The sequence below is a fragment of the Penicillium cosmopolitanum genome (genome assembly GCF_028827165.1).
Source record: "Penicillium cosmopolitanum strain IBT 29677 chromosome Unknown utg000005l:1.0-4006212.0:1.0-4009387.0, whole genome shotgun sequence".
NCBI lineage: Eukaryota > Fungi > Ascomycota > Eurotiomycetes > Eurotiales > Aspergillaceae > Penicillium > Penicillium cosmopolitanum.
This window is the reverse complement of record NW_026622675.1, coordinates 3,338,530-3,361,309: the sequence shown is the minus strand read 5'-3', so window position 1 is coordinate 3,361,309 and position 22,780 is coordinate 3,338,530. Positions and strand designations below refer to the sequence as shown.

The following is a 22,780-nucleotide window of genomic DNA, read 5'->3' as shown; positions in this document are numbered from 1 at the left end:
CTCTTGCAAACCACCAAAACCTTGATATCCTTGAAATGCTCCCAGCGACCACGATCAACATGGCGCGGGGATTGAACCAGGCTGAAAAATCAATCTGGGGCGAAAACGAGACGGTCCGCTCCTCGAGCGGGGGGGCCAATAACCTGCTTAATTCCTTTGTTTGCCCCCCCACTTTACCCGGCAGAGAGTGAACGCTTCCTGACTATTTTCCGTCTAGAGTCTAGACCAACAATCCTTCCCTCAATACCTACCAATGGAAACGGGGAAAAATTCAAGTTGGCATACAATTACCTTTGTCGGCGAAGTTCCTGCGCCGATCTCCAAACAATGGGGATTGGAACTAGCTAATAATAATAGCCCATCATGCTACGCCCCCTACTTTTTGTATCTTTCAACCTTCACGATCGAACCGGGGTTATTCATTCTGACCGAGTGAGTCTGCGCTGCTTGTGAATAATTCCCTTTCTATTCGACATGTGATGCCATAGCGTGCTAATTTGAAGAAAGGACCCCGCTGCGCCAATTCCTCTCAGGCGGTTGCTTCGGTGCGACTTGCGGGGCGACATTCGCGCTCATCCGATCAGATCCACTTGGTCTTCAGATCATTGGAGATAGGTTCTTCATGGACACGCACCTACTTACCGAGCAAAGTTGCAATGGCTTCATCCTGCCCAGATCCGTTCATTGACGAATCTCGGTTTCCAAGTACCGGGGGTTGTGAGTTTATTGTTCCCAACCGGAAAAAGGGTCGCATCTCTATGCAATGCGTCTGTTACGACTCTGTTCTGACGAAGTGGCAGCTGTGTCGAGTCGATGGTGCGAAGATCTCGGGGGGAATTTCCTGCTGTCTCCCATGTCCCATTGGATATTGGAGGTGGAAACATGTCAATTGTATGTCATAAACAATACGGTCGCTTTTCGTTGACTACCTAATGCTTGCTAGGGCTTGCCAACGATGTACGGCTACCTCTGTGGCCGAGTATACCGGTTTTTATTGCGCTGGTCTGGTTATTAGCCACTTACGCTATATTTCCCGCGAACCTGACGGATCGTCACTATCTAAATATTGCTCCGGTGATCGGGTTGATGTGCATATCGGTATCGAACTATCCTCATGTTTCATAATCTGTTGTAGATTGGTGAGCTGACAGCGACAACTAGATCGCATTCATTGTACCCTCAAGAGGCCAGCCCAAGGAATGCTATAACCAAATCACCCCAAATGACATGCGAAACGATGCGATATCTGCTCTCACAGGACTCGTGTTATTTTGGGGAGCCTGGGTGGTAATAACAAGCAGTAAGCAATTAATACCTACTAGAAACATTCGTCTCTAATATTCTGTTCTACTAGCCTTTTTTCGATCCATCGCCTTACACCTCTCTGTATGTTGGGAGATCAAACCGGGCCAACTGTACAAATGCGCTTCCCTTACAATCATTTTTGTTGGATCATCCGCCCTTGTCGCCATCCTTCTATCAGTTTCGGGCGTAGAATACACATTTGGCCGGATATCCTATCTCACCCCTGGGATTGACCGAGCAACATTTTGGGGTCCTCTTCTCGCAATATCAGCTGCATCCCTCTTGCTACAATTTATCACCGTTGCATACTGCGCTATACTCACTCTTAGACCCTGGTTTAACTACCAGAGACTACGCTGGTCGGGATATACGCCATCTCGGGACGAAGAGCGCGTGCTTGGTGCCCAGCGAACAGCCTCACGCGTGCGAAAAATAGTACAGCTACAATGGAGAAACAGTCTCATCACGGTGGTTATACTCGTTTACGTTTGCTTCTTGGCCGGTGTGCTCATGCAACTGCGACCATTCCACGATTATTCGAAAACAGACAGGGTAGCCTGGTTTGAGTGTTTGAGATCATCGAACGGCACCAGAGACTCATGCCTTTCACTTGCCGCCCCGCTAGGACCCAGCGAGCAGGCGGTGATAGCCGTTCTATCAATGCTTGTCGTAAGTAATTTGCCGCGAAATTTGGCCTTCTGAAACTTGCTGACCTTCCGAAATTTAGGTGAGTGGGACTTTAGCCATTGCTTTCTTCTTCCGGTCATCCATGTATCGAGCCTGGAAAAGCCTAATAACAAGGGAGGAGATACGTGCACTGACACCCAGTGATCGATCGAGTTACCAATCCAGATCACAAGCTGATCAGCACGAAGTGGAGCTCGGCAGTCAGTCTTCGACTACTAATCGATTCAGCCAATTCACATTCTTTCCAGCTAGCGACGCAGATAGCATCACCAAAAGTCAGACGGTGCCTCATTACGTGACGTGAGTTAATTAATTGCTGGATAAAAGCGTCTCTCTGGGGCTATGAAAATTGAAATGAAGTACCTAGCAGAGGTTCCTAATCAGGAATATTTGTCACATACAAAAATGTAATTATTATTTATATCATGTCTCATGTGAAATTATACTGTGCTAGTATCACGACCGGTCGAGCGCGATCGGCATTGCCGAGGTGTTGTTTTCCTTAGCGTCTCCTCAATAATAGCCCACTTTCTTACCACTTGCACCCGGTCATCTCCAGACGATGCTTTCATTTCATCGTGGCCCTGGGAGATCCGTGATATCAATATTTGACCTTCTTGGGATTTTCCTAATGAAGTCAACAGCATTCTTCGGACCCCACTCAAGGGATAGCCTGCGAGGCCCCAAAGTCCTGGACAAAAGGTTAGCGTTTCACTGTGATATGATGACTGCAAAGATGCCCATACCTGCCGGTGGCTTGAAAAATACCCCTCCTATTCCCTTTCCAATACCCTTGGCCATTCCTTTTGCCCCGTTCTCCTGGTAGCCGTACCGAGGCTGGGTTACTAGGCCGGTGATTCCATCGTAGAATCCGTCGTACAATTCCTTTCACAGAATTAGCAAATTTTTATAGTCTCATCAAACGGATTGTGTTTCTTACATGTCCGGCTGCTCGGAAGCCGCTCCGAACTCCAATAACCTTAGGTATCGCTTTTACCATGCGATCATTGTAAAGCTTTGGCGCATTATGAAACCCTTTGGAGAGGCTAAGTGACAGATCCGTTGGAAGCCAAATCAAGAGATTGATGAGCTTTTTCGACATCCTGCTCCCCTGGCTTACTGCCTCGGATAAGAATGTATGCCGCTTGGCAGCTTCGGTGCCGCCGCTCATTGTCATCGACTTTTCGAGTTGAAGGGTGCGGGTTCGGGACAGGCCTGCCTCTGAAAAGTCTGTCGTTTGTTCGTCACTCAAGGAGCTTTCTGTCTCCGCGTCGCGTAAATTCTCCATCAATTCATCAGCGGTCCGATTTTGATCTGCTCGCTGTTGGTCTGTTCGCTGTTGGCTTGTACTGCGTGACTCTCGGTTTTCTTCGCCGATAGAGAGATGATCCTGTCGACTTTTTCTACGCGCATGCCAATTGGAATGAGGATCGTGGCGTTCGTTTGGATGGCCCAAAGCACGACCAGCTGAGACTAGGTCCATAACTACACCCGTCGGAACGTCGGCAAGCCCAGTGACGAAGTTCGAAATGGCGCCAAATAAAACTTGCGCACTTGCACTGATAGGACCGACGGGGTCTCGATAAGTGTCATATTCGACCGCTCGGTTTCTATCAACTTTGTTAATATTTTTTTTTGCATGGCGCACCATTGCTATGTGAATAAACTTACAGAACAAGGTTTTCGGGCTTCACGCTGCCCATTTCTACAAGAACTGCCGCAGCGAAGGCACTCAGACCGACAGCTGTATGTTTTAGATGCCAGACAGCCGGGCGAGTAGGACATACAGAGCATCGAAGCTGTTTCAGATCAAGATGTCGGTGAAAGCTTCGAACGCTATCTCTAACGCCTGATTCCCCTTTCATCTTTTCCGAGATTTCCAGAGCCTTCTTTTGTGTTGATGGCTCTAGAGCCTCGGCTATTGCATTCCGTAAATTGGTTGCAGTTAGCTGTTTGTGAGGGATAGGTGCTGGTCCGGCCCCAGAATGTGCGACAATTTTACCCCAGAATTGTTGGTCACCGAAAAATGGTATGATGATCGTTGGTCGGCCAAGTGCTAGCCCTGCAGCCGTTGTCCCGGCACCACCATGATGAACAACGCATGAAACCTGGCGGAATAGCCAATCATGGGGAACGCTGTCAATCAGGAGAATATTATCAGGGACTTCTACCTCGTCGGATCCGAGGTTTCCCCAGCCCTTGGAAACAATAGCGCGCTGTCCGGATGCTTCGATCGCTTCGAATACCGTGCGTGTTAATTTTATATGATCTTCAACGACTATGGAACCAAAGCCGACATAAATGGGAGTTGGCCCAGCCTTGAGGAACTCATTAATTGCATCAGGTGGGGTATAGTCAGATTTCGAGGGGAGAAAGCTGAAGCCGCAGATATCGATATGTTTTCCCCAGTCTTTTGGTTTAGAGAGTAAAGCAGGGGACCTAAACCAGATATACTTAGTTAGAAGAATGAACGACAAAATTGATAACGGAAAGAAAGAGTTTGGGTTTTACCATAAATAAGAGAAAGGGATTTCCAAGCGGGGAAGTAAGCTCGGGCCGGTGATGCTGTCCAAGGCATCCAGGGATAAGGTCTTTTTTCGAAATTTATTCACAAGATCGCCAAGGCCTTCCCAAATCATCATATCCATTATGGCGTAGGAGACGAAGGAAACAACAGTAGGCTTGCAGTCATTGTGGCTGATTATTGCGAGAGGGTGAGGGACGGACTGCGTGGGACTCCATGGCATCCTGGGTCATGTTAGCTTCATTCTGTCATATATAGAAGGCGATTCGAATCATCGCATGGTTCAGGAAGAAAGCCCTTATAGGAGGATACACTTACGTGAACATCATATGGAGCGGTATGCCGAGTCTTTGAGCACAGTGTATATGAGCAAGGCTCGGAGGGTTAGCAATGATCGCGTCTGCGACGAAGGGCCGCCGTCGATAGTCCACTACATCGCCCCAGAGATCCTCCTTGATCTGGTGAAGATCGGTTCCATCTCCCATTTCGAAACAGGATCTCCAGCAACCGTTGATAATTTCCTTCATATCCCGGCGGCGTTTTTGAATAGCGCCGCTGCGAATTGAACTCAATCCAGGGAGAAGACCAGGATTCTTCACCATGAACGCCATCATCTCCGCCGGATCACCGCCGATATTAAAGAACTCCAATCCCCCATCGAGAACAGGGTCCCGGAAGGCCAGATGTGTTGCCAGTCGTACTCGATGTCCGTATTTCTGTAGCTCGGCTCCAATTGCGATGAACGGCTGGATGTCACCACGGGACCCGATAACTTGAATCACGATGTTCAGATGTAGCGGAAAGTCTTTCCCAGCCTCTGGAGAAATTGCATCGGAGCTTTCCTGATCTTCAAGTTCTTCGAGCTCGGACGGAATCGGTGTACGTTGAATCTGATTTAGAAGCCCCGCGATGCTCGGTTTGTGCTGATTGATTCTGATATCAAGGCGACCATCACCTAAAAGCAAATTGCGACGATGTTAGTAGATTTCCTTTATTGTAACTCGATTGCCGAGGTCAGGCTGTGTAGTATATACCGAGAACGCGAACACCAGTGTCAAGGCCATCCCCGGTGAAGTATTGGCGACCGGCATGTCCCTTATATGGCTCACTGGCAGCTTCAGGCCAGTCTTCGGACTGAATACCATCATTTGCCTCCGATCGTCTGGATGCTTGAGAGCCTCTAGAGAATGACCTTCTTGGTGCGACCATCTCGCTCATCGAGTGGTACGCACGCAAGGATGTAGCGCGATAGCAATATATCAAGGAACAGGGATGTTTTATTGGTCCAGGATCAGTTTTATGCACAAGAGAAAACAATCGCAAAGCTTTGAATATATCCAAATTTTAGAGTAGTCGATGATGTCATGCTCGTGCCGGTCGTTCCACGGTGGATCCGACTCGACCCAGCCTTACCGATCGGTGTTTGTAGATCCCGAGGTTTTAACTCCGGAAGATTGCTAATAATCCATAATAACCTCGGAAGGCTGTCATGGGACGAGTGAAGGTTATATATCTTGAGATTTTCGTATCCGGTGCTACCCGGCGGCTAGATCTCGATAAACTAACAGATGCCCGCGTCTCATTATATGTACAAAGTAGGCTCTGGCATGTTTTCTACCATTTCCGATTTGACTCAGATTTATAAGTGGCCTTCTTAGATGTGGGTCAATGAACGACCAGTGGAATCATGTTGGGCGTCCCAGATAGCGAGCTCCGTCTTTGGAACCTTAACAAGTTGGTGCGCGATGGAACCATCTTCGTACTCGACAACGGTCTGCCTGAACTCGTAACCCTTGTACTTCGGAATCAAATCGATCCAAACATAATAGTAAACCACACAAGCGGTAATCCTGAATTTAATTAATTTGGGTTGCTCATCGCTTTGATCCAGGAAACTTACAGGCCAATGCCAACCACCAAGTATGTTCCATACCAAAAGCTCACATCTCCGCCATTTGCGCCGGTGGACGGAGGATACCAAGGAGCGATAAGCATATAAAGCGTGACTAGGAATGCGAAGGCGATAGAGATATTCCATGCGGAATATTCCGGGTGAGGAAGATTGAGTGCCTTACGGCGCCTGCGAATAAGGACTAATCCAATTACCAACAAAAAGTTGAAGATATTCGTTGGATAGACAGAGAGATCAACAACTGGAAAATTTCAGCTCTCATCCGGAATGTAGGAGCAAAACAATTTGAAACTTACCGAAATTGAAGGCATCTCCAGCTGGCGGACAGATGATCATCAAAACAGTCAATGACCACTGCACCGTATACGGCCCGAGGGGAGTACCGAACGGTTTAACCGATGTCCAAAACTTGGGCCAAGGAAGAACTCCTTGTCTGTGAAAACGTAATGGCTGTCAGCATTGTGTGTTGCATCATTCAGAGTTGCTTATAGCTGTTAATTGGGTACATACCTTCCTGTTTCTCGAAGTAATCTTGACGTATTCACTAGCACTGCGATCAGGTTTCCGAAAGCGCTCAAGCAAACAAGTACGTCCAAAGCATTGGATGCCCCATGCTTGCCAAAAACCTTTTCAAAAAAGATGGATGCTGCAACCTGTTTTGATGCGAGAATCTCCTCGCGCGACGCAGCCGAGAAATACGCAACATTAACAAGGATATACAGCCCTGTGACAAGAAGGAGTGAAATTGGAGCACTCCACCGGAGAGTTTTCACGGGATTCTGGAGTCATCAGCAAAGAGAAAGTTGCTCGAACGAGATAGGGTCACAAACCTTAATCTCATTGACTACTCCAAAAGCATTTGTATAGCCCATGTATGAAAATATTAACTTTACCATCGCATTAGTTGCTCCATACGCGGTTGCTTCAGAGGTCCCTTGCCACGGGTCTTTCCAGTTTCCAGGATCTTCAACCTTCGTATGACCCCCAAGGACGACAAGGCCAGCGATTGAAATCCTGCGTGAAATTAGAGTAATGCTTCCGAGTGGGTTGGGAAGGGACTCATACAGGATTAGGGTGAGAATCTTGACTATCCCAAACCAGATAACAAGCTTCAAAGACCATTTTGTGCTAGCACCGACAACAAAATATGCCAGAGTGTATAATGCAACTGCCACCCCTTTCATCTGCCATGGAGTATAAGTGACACCGCCAATGCCGAAAATGTATTGCGCCATGACAACTGCGTTACTGCTGGCGAAAGAAAATATCACATGCTTTGCAGCGAATATTGTGGGAATGAGATATTTGGGGTTGGGAAAAGCTTGTTCGAGGTAGACCACTTCTGATCCTGATCGGCTAGGAAAATATGACGCGTACTCTAGATAGAGAGAAAGGATACTCTGGGAAAGAAGATAACCGATGAACCAGTATATCATCGTCAGTCCTACAGAACCAACACCCGACAGGATAGTGGCCGCTTTAAAATTGTCAGTGCGATCATTGAGTCTAGTACTGCGAGGACGCGCAATGTCACGAAACTCACGTGTTGAGAATATACCGGTCCCGACCATTTGGTTAATATTCAAGCAGAAGGCTGCCATGAACCCAACTGAATACCCCAATGGAGAGCTGGTTTCAACAGGTGCACCTGAAGCATCTTGGTAGGTAGTAATACTAGAGTTGAGGCCTTCAGCTGCAGTGTATCCGCCTCCGATCGAAGACTCGTCCGAGGCCGCCGTTGACTCGTTGGAGACATTGGCCGTTTTCTCCTGGTCCTTCAAATAGCTCATTTTTTCCCGAGCAAATTTCTTCGAGGTAGTGACATCTGCAAAGACAAAATGGAGTTCTCGGCTTTATGTATCAATGTGATGATCGGACTAATTTCCCTCGGATGTTTTATTGTTGCTTCATTGCCGCGTATGAGCACGCCATATAGTGCAAGACCCCTGGCGGATATTGTCATTCAAATCCTACGCTATAACACTTTTACACCATTTGATAGGCTGTGATTCCCTATCTGTATGCATGTCGACATGCCTCCGCATTATTTGTTCATTGTATTGTTTTTTGACACGGCACTTTGTGTACGCCACAAATCGAGCCACCCACCTCAACAGATGTCAAGAGAGATCGGCAATTGTCATATAAAGGTCCAAGCGCAAGATACTAATTGTTTCTAATTCTGAGATTCTATACCAACCACGGGATAAGCTTGGTTTTAAAGATAATTCTTGTCTTTGGTGTGATTTTCTCGACATTTTCTTATGTCGCATTTTTTCCAGCCGCGTGCATGTGCCATTGATAGTTACCTGGTTCTCAACGACACATTTTGCCATAGCCAAAAGGCCATGAGCTTAATCAACGAGCGAAACTATCGATGAATGTTGACCCAGTTTGTATGTGTTGGGGCGCGGTTGCGTAAAGGCGACTAGAGCCTCAGGCATAAAGGTCACCGTGTCGTCGCTTCCATCCGATCACCACGTCATTCGTGTCTATTTCTTTTCGCGTATACTTGGCAGTATGAGCAATTAGATTAATATGGAATAATGTCGGGGACACATAAATCTGGATATGGTTGATTGTAATTCAAGGTACGTCCCGGGGTTTATGAAAAATTTCTTATGTCTCGTCCATCTTGAGGTTGACAAGTCTCCAAGTAAACTAGCCGCCTCATTGATCAATCGCCTAAGCTTGTTGTGGATCCAGACTCGAGATATGCTGGAACATACCATCTGATGATTGTTCTTGATTTCGCTTGTCGAGCAGTCTCACCACCGCTTTATCTCGACGATCAGGTGCCCATGACAGTGGCGTCCGACCATAGCTATCGTTTGAATCAGACTCAACATCATGTCGCCCGATCAACAGTTTCACCACTTCTTCATGGCCACCTTCATCTGCGTGTGATAGCGGTGTCCGATTATCACCATCCTTTGAATCCGCCTCAACATCATCACGCCCCACTAGCAGTTTCACCACTTCTTCATGTCCACCTTCAGCTGCGTGCGAGAGTGGTGTCCGACCATCCTCATCCTTTGAATCCGCCTCAACATCATCTCGCCCGATCAACAGTCTCACTACTTCTTTATGACCACCTTCAGCTGCCTGTGACAGCGGCGTCTGACTAAGACTATCTTTTGAGTCCGCTTCCACATCGCATCGCCCTACTAGCAGTTTCACTATCGCTCCATGTCCATAATAAGCTGTCTTTGAGAACGGGGTCGAACCAAAGTCGTCCCTTGAGTCCGCCTTTACATCATCTCGTTCGATGAGTAGCTTTACCACTGATTCATGTCCACGTTCAGCTGCGAAGTGCAGCGGAGTCCGGAAATGGATGTCCTTTGCGTCTGCCACGATATCGTCTCGCCGCAGTAGTAAATTTACCACTTCTGTATATCCAAGCATAGATGCGTACGATAGTGGCGTCAAATCCCAGCCATTATATGAGTTGACCACCACATCATCTCGCGCCACGAGGAGCCTCACCACCTCTGCATGCCCACGCAAAGCGGCGATTGATAGTGGAGTGAGAAGATTATTATTCTTCCCGTTGACTGGAGTACTATCCTTTGCCAGCAGAATATTCATCAGTCTGCACTCATCCTTTTCTGCTAGTAGGTGTAAAAGCGTATTCCCGTCTTCATCTTGAATCCCAGTGTGTCGGATGGTCAAGAGTTCGGTGACCTCAGGAATGGCGCGTAAAAGGGATAATTGATCCTGAGGGTTGAGACTTTCAGCCACAAGGAGAATGAGCTCTCTTGGGAAATAAACATGGTCTTCAGATTCATTCATGACTGAATAATAGTAACTGCGACAGGACAAAATGTGATGGCGCTCTAGTCCTGTGATGTAGCAAGTCACTCGATCGTATAATCGTAGACTTCAGGGTAAATAATCAATAATGAAATTCAGGAGCACAAGCGGTGAGGGCGGTTGTCACGACACCCGTAACCGCTAACGTGTTTTACAGGCGAGCCGCGCATATCGCGCATCACTAAACCATAGCAAAGCCATACTTTCAAACTAGGATATCTTAACAACAACAACACGTTGGTTCTATTTCAATTCTGTGTAGAAGTTATCCTTAATTGATGTAATAAACTTGGATGTCAGTTTGTTATGGGGTAGATTAGTTGACTAACGTATCTACTAAGTTAGCACGTAGTATACTAAAAAGTTACGATGCCCAGGTGTACTAGTAGTGTTTTCAAGTTATCAAGTTTGATTCTATAAATATACTACTACAAGTATACCACAGGTACTGGTAGTAGCATAACAGCGACCTCGGAATAAACTTGAAATATAGAATATTCCGATCTTAACTTGAAGAACTTAGCCTTGAAAGCCCTACTCAGGTGGAGATGATATAAGCACTGGCACAGTATAAGCCATGGGGAATGACCATATCCATGGATATGATCCTACTTGCCAAGATTGTAAGGGATTTGAGTAAGAAATGATCCTTGGTGAGATAGTATTAAATTGTAATTTCAATGCTATCGCCTTAACTATGGTGTATGGTGATGCGCCGCTCGCTTATGAAAGATGTTAACGGTTTCAGCAACGCGGCGCCGACCCGAACAAACCTGGGAGCTCTATATTCCAGGTTAGCAAGAGTCACATACAGATTGTAGCAATGTGATAAAATTGGTGTGTAGTGGATATATGCTTCAAGCAACGGAGTCGCCAAAAGGGTCTGAATTACTGTCTAACAAGTTATTGGGGCAAGCTGATAAACATCAAACAATCAAAATATTTCCAGCGGATCAAACTTATGACGCAATGGTCACAGAGCTAGAAAGGTATCAATCAACTCTGATGGTTGTTCAAAAAAGTCAAACATCACAATACCCAGCCTCTTTCCCTTAGAATGCTTCAAAAAAAGAGACCAGCTGATGATTCACACCACCTTCTGGTGTCAGATCGGAACCATTGCCCGTGGCAATTATGCGGGGCCAGTCTGGTGGTGTATTAGCCGTGTTTGTGCCGGATGCGAAAGTCCAAAACAGGCTATCTTCAAGTCCAGTAGTCGCTTTGAGAAGATGTCGCTTGGTGGCATTGAACTTCCACTTGATGTTCTCAACAGCACTGGATCCAGTCGGTGTAAGTGGCTGATAATAGTCCTCAATAAACGCAGTCATATTCTTTTTCGAATTGTAAACAAGGCTTATGTCTGGGCTGTTGTCTGTCCATAGACTTGGCGAGAAATGAAGGCCAGGAAGGTCCTCTGTGTATGATGAATCTAGCTGGTCCAAATCAAATCGGCGAAGCAGTATTATTTTTCCGCGTGCCTCTCCGAGGGCCCCTAACTGGTCTTTCTTTTGGAGGAAATAGTGTCGAGCCTCTGGTGAAACAAGAATATTATACAGATTCAACTGCAGCTCTGCATTGTTGGACGTGTACTTCGCGGTCGAACTTTCGTGTTGAAATGACAAAAAGATCGTTTCAGATGGGTGATCATCGAGCCACTGATAGAAGCCAAATAGTACGTCATCCACAGTTGAGGTCTCAGATAACAGCGCTGGCCCGTGGTAAAAGACGAGAGTGGTATTTGTCGGGTCAAAGCTATAGCGGAGGTCGAAAGCTCGAATTCCCATATCAAGCATGTCTATGAAAGGCAAATCCTGACACCGAAAGGTTTCAGGAACCGGCACGGTGACTTGGTTCAAGTCTGTAATTCCCTTGAGAGATCGCTGGGTTGCCTGGTCATAGTTCCATGTAGCACTGTCATGGGTCCCCGGGATGTTAAGATGGACGAGAGGCGTATCATCGGGATAAGCTTTCATCCACTCAGCCCTACCTGGTGCTCTGTTGATATAAGAGCCGAAGATGGGCGAGGCTTTATCGAGAACATTCTGCAAAGCGAGAGCAGCCAAATGTGAGGATGATGCTAGGGCGGACGGGAGTATGGCCGCCGTGGCCAGACAACCCAAGATCACTGACATGGATGAGGGCAACGCGACCGGGCGTTAGTCTTGGAATAGGGGCTGTTTGAGGAGGACAAAACGTTATAGTTGAAAGGTCTTGGAATCCTCCATATTGAGTTGAGTAATTCGTGAGCTCAGCTGGTGGATCCATTTTATTTGTTCCCAGCCCCCTATCCCCTTCCGCGATACCACGTTCCCCCTTGCATCGGCTAAATTCCGACAACATGACCGTTAGACGACAAACTCCGCAATTCACTCGAGGGGTCACATCCAAGATCGCATATTAACCCTCCCACGTGCAGCAAATGTCAAGTCACCACTGGCTCATCTCGGTGGGGCGTATCGGCTAGTTCATGTTCGTGCCTGGCGCGACCGCCTCGAGGTGATTATTAAAGACCAACCGTTGGGAAGTGACAGGCTTGACTTGGAAGTTTGAAAGATTGAGTGATTCTTCAACGCGGAAAATATTCAGAAATCATGCGCGGTCCTACTATTGGTGCCCTCTTTGGGTACATGGGCTCTGTGATGGGCTTGTCACCCCTTGATACCTTCTACCCCCCCTCTCAACCAGACCTCATATATCTCCAACACTTCGGCTGGAACATATGGCGGACTGTACCAGGCCGGCACTCATGGTCCGACTGGTGGAAAGCCATATGGAAGTTATGATTACTGCTCTATGCCCCATCCACGCGAATACCAACTCCCGGAACAAGCCGCCGATGGCAAAGCTAAGCTTGTCAAGCTGGTCTACCTTCAGCGACACCAGCGTCGAACTCCTTATAACATCCTGCCTGGTGGAGAGGTGAGCAGAGTTTGCTCCGTTCTTGGAAGTCAACTTATCTAACCATTCAACGCCAGGACCAAGCGTATCACTGCGATAATGTTCGGCCATATCTCTATGGCGGACCCAGTAGTGACAACGGAATGCAACCCGTGCCAGTTTATGCCCAAACTTATGAGGACCCCAATGATCCATTCAAGACTGGCGTGAGTGTCAACTCCACTTGCCAGTTCCCTCAGATCACCATTGGTGGTATTGAAGATGGGTACCAACATGGCAAGGATCTTCGAAACGTCTACCAGAAGAGGCTTGGTCTAATTCCTGAGCAACCAAATGAGCGCGTTTGGTTTAGATCGAGTGAATCGCCTCTTACACAAGCTTCTGCTGGGGCCGTTCTTCGGGGTATCTGGCCGGACTACCAGGGTGCCTTGCCTCTTCACCAGATGGTAAGCTCAGTGGATACGGTTAATGAGGGCTATTCTTGCAATGCTGTCAGCTCTACCCTCGACAAAATAAAGTCGACTGCCCAGTGGACTGAACATATAAAAGTCACTGAAGAACTTCGATCCCGACTCGCCTCAATGCTCGGCGCTCAAGACAGTTCTTGGCAAGAGACCTTTGATCATTTTTGTGACAACTTCCAAGCAAGACTTTGTAATGGCTACCGGCTGCCCTGCAGTGTCTCTAACTCCTCTGACTGTGTAACCATGCAAATGGCAGAGGAGGCATTCCGCGCCGGAGACTGGGAGTGGAACTATTACTGGCGCACGAACGAGTACGCGACAACATACATTCAGGTTGTCGAGGGTCTTTTTATTGGCGAAATCGTCTCCGACCTCAAGGGTATCCAAGATGGTAGTTCTTCTATCGACTACAGCCACATTTTCGTTCATGATGGTGATATCGGTCCCATTCTTGGTGCTTTGGGCATCAATGCCCTCCGATGGCCTGGTATGGCCTCAAACGTTGCATTTGAAGTCTGGTAAGTTCCCACAACCGAGTCGATCCTTCTTCGCCCAGATGCTAAAGATATACAGGGAGAAGGAACACTCTCAATTTGCCCGCGTACTCTATAGTGGATACCCAGTACAGACTATTCATGGGCCATTGGATTGGCTGCCGCTTTCCCAGCTCATCAACATCATGAACCCCTATGTGCCGGAAAACATTACTTCTCTTTGCGGCTGAGGTAGTCCATTCAACTGCCCAATGGATTCAAATATTTTTGGATCTCCGGCAATATCCCGGATTTCTGCAACAAGATGCATAAGTTGCTTCCTTCGCACATGAATGATATGGCTTGGCCCGAGGTGTGTACATTACTAAATTAAAATCAGAGTCTAATACTTTCTAAGTAATCTGGAGGGAGAGATCAACTCGCAAATGAAAGTCCGGCGTCGCTCATGTTCAAGTAATCATAACTATTCATCTGCGCAGTGCAAATAGGTTTTATACAATTTTCAAAGTAAAAGCTGTCATATTATGAATAAAAAGGTCAATGCAATGCTCTATGAGAAGTATGCTTATATGCGTTCGCTGGTTGAATTTAAACATCCCCCTTCCTCGCTGTGTCGTCTTCCACTCTGTTTTGTTGTTGCTTTTCGTCGGCAGTCAATTCGCTCTCTGCATTTTTGATTCTGACAAAGAACACAGCAATCACTAGTCCAAGGATAGCTAGCCCCGTCTGGAACCAGAACACGGCCTTATAACTCTCGCGCTCTCCCAAGTGCTTGGTTTGAGTTTCCACGATGTCCGCGAAGCCCAGCATAACCGCGATCCCCATATGCATGGTACAGTAAGGGAGTGCCCCCGCGATACCTTGTCGTGATCTTGGCATCTTAGTCGTGATGAAAATGTTGGCAATATTGAACGAAATGTCGATGGCGATTGTGCCACAGATCATGGCAGGAAATACGTAAGCCCAATAGTTGCCGCCAATTGGAACAACTGCGAATAATAGGCCTGATCCAACGTATCCGAGACATGAGATGATCATCAAAATTGTTCCAGAAACCTTGTGGAGAATAAAGCCACCGGTTACTGAAAGAAATAGGCCACCGACTGCCATTGGCACGGTCCAGGCGACAATCTGCAACGGGCTTGCACCCATGAATTCGGACATGCTGATTCCTGGTTAGAATTTATCATGGACATATCTTGAGAGGGAGGAAAGCTCACTAGAGAACACCATAGAGGAGGAATATTCCCAGGCTGCCGTACAGACAAAGCAGAGAGAAGAGGAGCGCTTTCAGGTGTTTCACATGGAACACATCCCCTGGCAGCAATGGGTTGTGCACCACCCAGCCTTCAATATAAGCGAATACCGCCAAAGTGATAAATCCCAGGCAAAAGAACACGGGGATATATGGTGTTCGCCATCCATTGGGCGCGTATGAGCTTTCTGCAATCGAGAAAACCAAAAATGTAGACCCAACAATAGACAGTACGAGGCCAGCCCAATCCATTCGAATGCCGAGTTCCTTTTTCTCGGCATAATCTTTAGGAACCGAGAAAATAGCGGAGACACCCATAATGGCGGAAAGGATAGCCCCGATGAAGAAATACCATCGCCAGCTAAGGAACTGACCAGCAAGGCCAGAAACGAAAAATCCAACGAAGAACCCTAGAGCAGCGCAGGCGCCATAGAGAGCAAAGACGAGATTTTTTCGAGGACCAGGTCTGTATGTACTACCGAGAATCATCATGCCGGAGGGCAGCAAAGCGCCTAGTGCTAATCCTTGGCATGCGCGGAAGAAAATCAACATCAGCCATGACTGTGAAAACCCAGCAATGATTGAGGATATGCAGAGCCAAATTGCACCGGCATTGAATACTAGGTAACCTCCGTACATGTCGGTTAACCGCCCCCATATCAAAAGTGTAGCACAAATGACGAGTGAGAGAGCCGTGGTTGGCCATATCGTTGATGCTGTCGGAATATTCAAGTCTCTTACAAGAATAGGGGTCAAGACGTTCGATCCGGTGATAAAGAACTCCTATACCCAAGTCAGCTTCGGTTTTTTCTGAATGGAATTTCCTGCAGTGCTACTCACGGCCAGAATCTGGCTCATGACGATCGAGAAAATGAAACATATTTCAGAGAAAAGACTAGCAAATATTTGTGGTCTTTCTCGACCGAGTTTCTCCATATCAGGCTCTGTGAATGTGCCTGTCTGCTCTTCATCAGTCCGCACTTGGGGCGGACCAGATGTGGCGGACGCCGGGGGAGTGGCGATTGACATGGTCCATCAAGAGGCAGTGGACAGTGGTGAATAATTATCATGAGCGAGGCAGTTGAGTCCAAGCCTACTGTACATTTATAACGGCTTCACTACGACGGCGGAGTAAATTAAAAATTTATAAGCGACTACTAGCGCCTCTACGGTCAACTTCCCAAAAAGGGGAATAAAATGAACAGCTTCGAGAACCGGAACCAATTTTCGGTCCTTATAGCTCAAGGTCGTCAGGGGGGCGTCAGATTTTGACGATTCCACCAGGCCCCTCTGCCAACAGCAATGAAGAGCCAGTAAAAGTGGCGGTTGAAGGCGCCGGCCAAGGAGATTCCTAATGCGCTAAACCTGATAAAGAAGTTGTCGGTAGTGGGGCAAACCGAGCCTCGGAACATTCGGGCCTGCACCGCAAACAACGCCGGCATAGAAACGTGGGGAATTCTCCGTCCGATCTCCCCGACCGATAGAGCCATTTGGTTCAGGGCGACCGTTTTTGGCCATGAAGGTGGCCAAAAATGGCATGGAGTGCCACGAGGGATGTATCAGCCCTACACACTTACGGCTGTTCTCCAGATTTTACCCCTCTTTGATTTAGTTCCTCCCATCGCCCGCAACCTCCACTCACCGCCTTTACATACTCCAGTTAGGTCACCCACACTTTTAGGAGCTGCCAAATTTATCCAGTCATGCGGTCGCTGAATGCGTAGTCAGATCAAACGCGAAATCGGCAGCAATCACGATTCTCTCGAGAATCTCATCTCGTGGGCCAAAACGTTCCCGGGCGCTGCCGTACTAGTAGTTCAGAGGGATATATTGATGGATCCATTGAGCTTATATATAATACTCCCTAGTATCAAACACCTGGGCAACAATGCACCAAATTAATTTCAGCCCTGGAGGTAATACAGCCCTGGAGCTTGTAGTCCGTCACTGTATCGACAACTTCCAGTTATTTCCGACAGTACGGCTTGGTTGCAGATCAGCTGCAAACCTTGGAAGACTAAATGTCACCACATTTTCCAAGGTTGATCACCTCTACCAGGTGATAAACAGGTTTCAAAATTATTATTTTAGCCATAAAAATAGATTTACCTATTAGATAGGGGGGATAAGCATTGGGTAGACCTTTACTGACCCGGGCCTATATTAAGGTGCGAGAGGTAACCTTACCTAAAAGTCAATCTCACAACTCTTTATAACTATGACTACCCTCTTCTTTATACTATACTTATAATCCCTTTTTTCTATACTATATATGGATAATATATAGCCCAGGAGTCTCCAACTAATTTCGTATCCTTAGCACGTATGCTTTGTAAAGTTAGGTAACTGTTTAGTCTATAGTTAGATAGATTTTGAAATAGTAATCAGTCATTTATGTAGGAAACCTTGGAACCAGGCACCCAGGCAAGCAAACTTGAAGGATAAATAGACACTGTTGAGGAAAAGGCACTGCCATGCTGTGATCCGATGGGACGAGAAAAGGATCTGTATCTACGATAATTATGTTGCCAAAATCAAAATCGTAGGACTACTTGAAAGAATGTGAGGAAAATGAATATAAAATTGAACTCTCATGAGTAGAATTCTCTTAGATACCAAGTTCCATCAAAGGTTTTCTCGCACCATCCCCTGAAGACTGAAGCCCATCTATCTCCACACACTATGCACCGAAATCAGGATCAGGCCCGGTCTCCAATATGCGGCTCTAGCTTAGTAGTTACAGACGCAGATGCTAAAACCATAGCTATTAGTAAACCAAGCAAGCCTACCTCAACCCCAGAAAGAAGGATTGCTCACCTGTCGTCGTCGCAGTGGCCGCCGTGGTAGCCCTCACCCTGGGCAATGCACTAGAATATTTGTGAGACCTTGAAAATGGAGATTTGTTTGAGAAGCCAAAGGAAGCATACAGAAGCGCTGCACGCAGCATCACCGGCACCCCAGATATCGCCGACCTGGCAAGAGGAGCGGGCCTGGATGTTCTCGGAGGGAACAGCCAAGGCAACAGAGCCGAAGATAGCAACGGCGCTCATGAAGACGGTGGTGAACTGCATTTTGATGGTTTCGTTGGTTTAAAGACAGATGTCTTGAAAATTGAAACTTGGTTTGAAGTAGGTTTAGATGGGAATTCGATGGATTGTTGTTGATAAGAAAAGAAGAGGACGGCAGGCGAGAGGGGGGTATTTATGCTCGAGATTCAAGATATCTTGATCATGAAAATAAATACAAAGTACCCCCCCTTGAGGTATTCTCGTGTTCACAGATAATGATCACCGCTCTTTTGCCTCAGCATTTGCAGTAAAATGTAAGATCGGCGATAATCTCCAAGTATACGATGTCGATCGTACAACAACGTTCGTGTTCGGGCGAACGATGCAACATTCCATTCCGTATGTACTTGGTCAAACTCAACTACCCAGAGAGTTTCATAAGCATTCTCAACACCTGAGTTGAGAAAGTGGAGATACCATTATCAGAAGCCTGAATCGTTTCTGGATGCTCGTAAATTGCAACCAGAAAGGCAAACACTACACTGTCTGGCCAGTGGTTGGATCCGCTTTTGCGTGCATTAGTTAGCGCTTAGGTACATTTGTTATTTTACAGGACTCAAACAGCTGAGTGCCGATGCACAATGGGGTAATAGTGAGGGGAAATTTTGGCTGGTATCTGTAATACGAAACCATCATTGTGATCTCAATCGCAAGGACTCCGATATATTGGCCAAACAGTGTCAGATCTGGGGCGAGAGATACCCGCCTACACGAGGAGATGGCCGATATCATTACTTGTCTGGTAGGCTATGCGACTGGGGATCTGCAGAGATCTACAGTGGCTTATACGTGCCGAGCCTCCATCCACCTCGGAGATTTGAGCAATGATATGACAATAAGCCTTGGCGGACTACGCGCCAAGACAACAAAATACCCCGTTCCGAGAAATATACGAGGGATTCTTTGTGGAGAACTGCGATCATCGTCCTGTTGCATCCTGTTGGGTCAAATTCATACTGCTTCGTATTCGAAAATAACAATAGATGGCGATCTGACGATCTTTCCTTTGGTGGGAGACCTGCCGAGAACTTGTTATCGACAGATGAGAGGCGAGAGCCCTGGAAGTTGATGTTTTGACATAAGGAACGCCGCGCTTTGGTGCCAGCCCCGGTAAAGGAAGCGAATTTGATAGAGAGCGTTGTCTTCCTGTCAGGCTGTTAAATTGCTCTCATCCAGATATTCAATGCTTGTGACGCGGTGTCTTGTTGTGCATGGCGAACCACGTAGACAGGGTTTACCTCGTGTGGATGACGGGATGAGAACAATTTTAGGTGTGGTACTCCTTGTACCGGCTTATGGAATATACCATCTGGCAGCCGATGGTTGTTTGGCATGTCGTGAGCGTAGGGCAGCGAAAGCGAGCTCAGAATGCCATTAATTACAAAAGCTCACTATCAGAATGCATGTGGTGCCACATGAATTCCCCAGTGTGTGTTTTGATTGGACCAGAGTATCATTTGCAGAAGACGGCACACCGGCTTCCTTCATGAAAACGGGGGTCGCAAACTCGAGAGCTCCACCAAAAGCCGTATATGCGTCGTGCACGTCCGACCCATATATGCAGCCGTCCATCTCTATATCGGTAGAAAAGAAATTGTTTCTCGGTTATGCTTTCTCTGGATAAGAATTTTGACTTGAGAGAAACCAATTTCCGCCTATTCTGATCTTGAGAATGGCGGAGTAATGATATAAGATAGAAAACCGAATAATCATCCTCATACTCTCAATCTGCGCGGAAGTGGCTTTGAAGCTGTGCTTAAGGGCCTCGATTCTCCGAGAGAAGGGAGGGCTCGGTGATAGTGAACGGGTCTATTGTGCTTAAAGAATAGCTATATTTGAAATCAGATAGAGTAGTTCAGATCCATTGTTTATCTTTTGAGACTGATATTTTGATGGCTGAACACCGGTGTCCATCAGATCTCGCGAAAGGGTGTAGATATTCTGTATACAACTTAAATGCGTTCGATCTTCTCGACAGTCGTATCCTCTGCTCTCTTCTCATCGAGACTCCCCCCCATGGATTTCACTGAATGGATCAACGAACGTCGAGCTGAATCTCCGAGCCGAAACCCCTTGCTCAAATAACAAATCCAACTCGGCATAAGTACGACCCTTTGGCTCCGGCAAGCAGAAAAATGCCCAAACAAAACAAAGAAGGCATGAACCTGCTCAGGAATATCCTTTTTTTGCACCCCAGTTCCACGCAGAGGGGCTGAGCATCCTTGGAACCAATGTGTTTGTAACCAAACCACTGATCGTGAAACAGTTTCGCGCAAGAACGATCGTTTTCGAGCGCAGCCGCGTCGAACTAAGCTCGGCAACCAGGGAGTAACAAATAGGACCGACGGTCAAATCATAAACAAGCGTATAAACAAGCAATAAAGCGCCAACTCCCCACCGGGCAGGTACGAAGCTTTTCGAAATAATGCCCAGACAGCCGATAATGAATAGAACAGCTCACATTGAAGCCAATCCACTGATGTAGAGAGTTCGTCGGCCAAATTTGCTAATCATTGGCCATGATAGAAGAATTCCAATGGCGCCCAGCATGTACTGCACCATTGACATCGTGAATGCGTTGCTAGTCGCGAGATCTGCTTGTTGGAAGAAATATGTCGAGTACCCCATCAAAGTACTCCCACATAATGCTTGAGTGACCCAAGTCAAGCATACTATCTCCATACGTCGGAGATCAATTCCACGAAAGCAATTCATTTAAAATGTACCAGTGCTAATTTTCTTCTCAAGATCATTGGTACTTCGAATCATAGCCATTGTATCGTCGATGTTGAAGTTGGGGTCTTTCTCTGGAACGGTCAAACGGAAGAGGGCATTGCGTGCTTCTTCAGAGCGGTCTTTTCGAATAAGCCACCACGAAGATTCAGGTGCTAGAGCTACACCGATGATGATGGGAACAGGCCAAATCCATTGAATAGCGAATGGAATCTTGTAGCCCCATTCGTCAGAGGGACCTTGCATGCCTTTGAGTAAACCCTGAGCAGTCAGTCAGCACCGTACTCGCACGCGTTTCGAAAATGTGCTTACCGCTGCAATTAATTGGCCCATGACCCAGCATAGGTTAACATAAGTTGTCAAATATGGTCTCAAAATAACCGGGCAAACCTCCGAAGCGTAGGTGGTAGTCGTGGTCGGGAAAACACCCCATGGAATGCCGATCAAAATCTCTCCCACCAAAAGAACCGGAAGACTTTTGGTAAAAATGATAATAAAGATGAAGGCAATACATACCAGCATAGCGGCAATGATGCTCTTGCGATAGCCGAAGCGTTCGACAATCATACCAGTAGCGAAAAGGCCCAAAATCTGACCGACAAGACATCCGTTCATCAATCCCGATTGCCATGCCGATGTTATTTGGTAACTTCCGTCCGGCTGCTCGATGCCAAAGGGAGATTGAAATGGACCATATGCATACAGTGTAGCTAGGAGTGCATTGTCATATCCTTCTATGACCAATGAAGTGGAGAAGAGAATCGACCACCCAACAGCGTGAGGATAACTCTTCAAAGCCTGAAGTAAACTCATATTATGTTCAGCTTCAGTCGCTCGTTTTGCCTCAGAAATGGCATCGTGATTGGGGATTTCGCTTTTGCGCAGAGGCTTGGGATCGTCGTCGCAGCTTGGAAGAGCCATCGTGGATATGTGATGATATAAAATGCTTTGAATTTTCTGGAAGGACTTGATTAGAAGTGGAATATTTATTCGCATAGCAGAAGCACGGCCTTTATATAAGGGGTGGCATGACCCTGCAAGCTTAACTGTTCCCGGATTCTTGGTTACCTCCTAGAATACCCCACGATTGAAATCAACCAAGGGGAAACCCAAGCGATGTCGGGCCGAGACTGAGCCAATAGTTTTTCCTACCGAAGTTTCTCTCCCACTGGCGTGATGCAGATAAAGCCACCTGAGAATATCGTGGGGTAAGAAAGTTTGGGGTCGATCTAAATAACAACAGGGGTCGTCAAAGAAAATTCGGCCCACGAGCCTAAATTTGGCGTAGCGCGTCAGCCAGTCAACTCGATCACAAAGAATTGTGAACAGGACCACGAGGTCAAAGAGTTATCGGTCCGAGATAAGACCAATTAAATGCGCGAGTCGCGTATGCCATGCTGGCGTGCTGGCTAGGCGGGGTAAATGATGTCGGACCGACAACAGGCCAATGATATCCTCTTGACTACCACCAGTGGGGAACTGTAGCAAGATAAAAGAATCGAGGAGAGATTCATTTTATTTCATCAGACTCCTGTATTGAAATCATTCATTTATCTACTTGGATCGATTTCCACTTCACTTAACTAATTTCAAGTTTTTGTTCGGCTGAATCTTATCTCTATCTTCA

At 46.9% G+C, this 22,780-nt stretch overlaps 8 protein-coding genes across 8 annotated transcripts; 1 reads left to right on the top strand and 7 right to left on the bottom strand.

Moving 5' to 3' along the window:
* Positions 1–1,838: 1,838 nt before the first annotated feature.
* On the bottom strand, positions 1,839–5,734 carry N7509_004261 (glycosyltransferase; the record flags this gene model as incomplete). The annotated part of the gene is made up of 8 exons (XM_056628898.1): positions 1,839–2,018; positions 2,529–2,683; positions 2,739–2,877; positions 2,933–3,602; positions 3,664–4,431; positions 4,504–4,740; positions 4,835–5,471; positions 5,551–5,734. The coding sequence occupies 8 exons, from the start codon at positions 5,732–5,734 to the stop codon at positions 1,839–1,841; spliced, it is 2,970 nt and encodes a 989-aa protein (XP_056491632.1).
* Positions 5,735–6,170: 436 nt separating this feature from the next.
* Positions 6,171–8,218, bottom strand: N7509_004260 (uncharacterized protein; the record flags this gene model as incomplete). Its single annotated transcript, XM_056628897.1, has 7 exons — positions 6,171–6,366; positions 6,417–6,669; positions 6,725–6,861; positions 6,939–7,207; positions 7,259–7,442; positions 7,494–7,905; positions 7,972–8,218. 7 exons carry the CDS (start codon positions 8,216–8,218, stop codon positions 6,171–6,173), a joined length of 1,698 nt encoding a protein of 565 aa, XP_056491631.1.
* An 895-nt stretch (positions 8,219–9,113) lies between these two features.
* On the bottom strand, positions 9,114–10,220 carry N7509_004259 (ankyrin repeat domain-containing protein; the record flags this gene model as incomplete). The annotated part of the gene is made up of 1 exon (XM_056628896.1): positions 9,114–10,220. The coding sequence occupies one exon, from the start codon at positions 10,218–10,220 to the stop codon at positions 9,114–9,116; it is 1,107 nt and encodes a 368-aa protein (XP_056491630.1).
* A 1,073-nt stretch (positions 10,221–11,293) lies between these two features.
* N7509_004258 (phosphatidylinositol-specific phospholipase C) lies at positions 11,294–12,373 on the bottom strand (the record flags this gene model as incomplete). The annotated part of the gene is made up of 1 exon (XM_056628895.1): positions 11,294–12,373. The coding sequence occupies one exon, from the start codon at positions 12,371–12,373 to the stop codon at positions 11,294–11,296; it is 1,080 nt and encodes a 359-aa protein (XP_056491629.1).
* A 459-nt stretch (positions 12,374–12,832) lies between these two features.
* N7509_004257 (uncharacterized protein) lies at positions 12,833–14,327 on the top strand (the record flags this gene model as incomplete). Its single annotated transcript, XM_056628894.1, has 4 exons — positions 12,833–12,877; positions 12,927–13,160; positions 13,217–14,121; positions 14,177–14,327. The coding sequence occupies 4 exons, from the start codon at positions 12,833–12,835 to the stop codon at positions 14,325–14,327; spliced, it is 1,335 nt and encodes a 444-aa protein (XP_056491628.1).
* A 358-nt stretch (positions 14,328–14,685) lies between these two features.
* N7509_004256 (putative MFS multidrug transporter) lies at positions 14,686–16,381 on the bottom strand (the record flags this gene model as incomplete). Its single annotated transcript, XM_056628893.1, has 3 exons — positions 14,686–15,262; positions 15,318–16,135; positions 16,193–16,381. The coding sequence occupies 3 exons, from the start codon at positions 16,379–16,381 to the stop codon at positions 14,686–14,688; spliced, it is 1,584 nt and encodes a 527-aa protein (XP_056491627.1).
* Positions 16,382–18,082: 1,701 nt separating this feature from the next.
* Positions 18,083–18,423, bottom strand: N7509_004255 (uncharacterized protein; the record flags this gene model as incomplete). Its single annotated transcript, XM_056628892.1, has 3 exons — positions 18,083–18,104; positions 18,170–18,219; positions 18,280–18,423. 3 exons carry the CDS (start codon positions 18,421–18,423, stop codon positions 18,083–18,085), a joined length of 216 nt encoding a protein of 71 aa, XP_056491626.1.
* A 2,712-nt stretch (positions 18,424–21,135) lies between these two features.
* N7509_004254 (General alpha-glucoside permease) lies at positions 21,136–22,074 on the bottom strand (the record flags this gene model as incomplete). The annotated part of the gene is made up of 2 exons (XM_056628891.1): positions 21,136–21,414; positions 21,466–22,074. 2 exons carry the CDS (start codon positions 22,072–22,074, stop codon positions 21,136–21,138), a joined length of 888 nt encoding a protein of 295 aa, XP_056491625.1.
* Between the last annotated feature and the right edge of the window lie 706 nt (positions 22,075–22,780).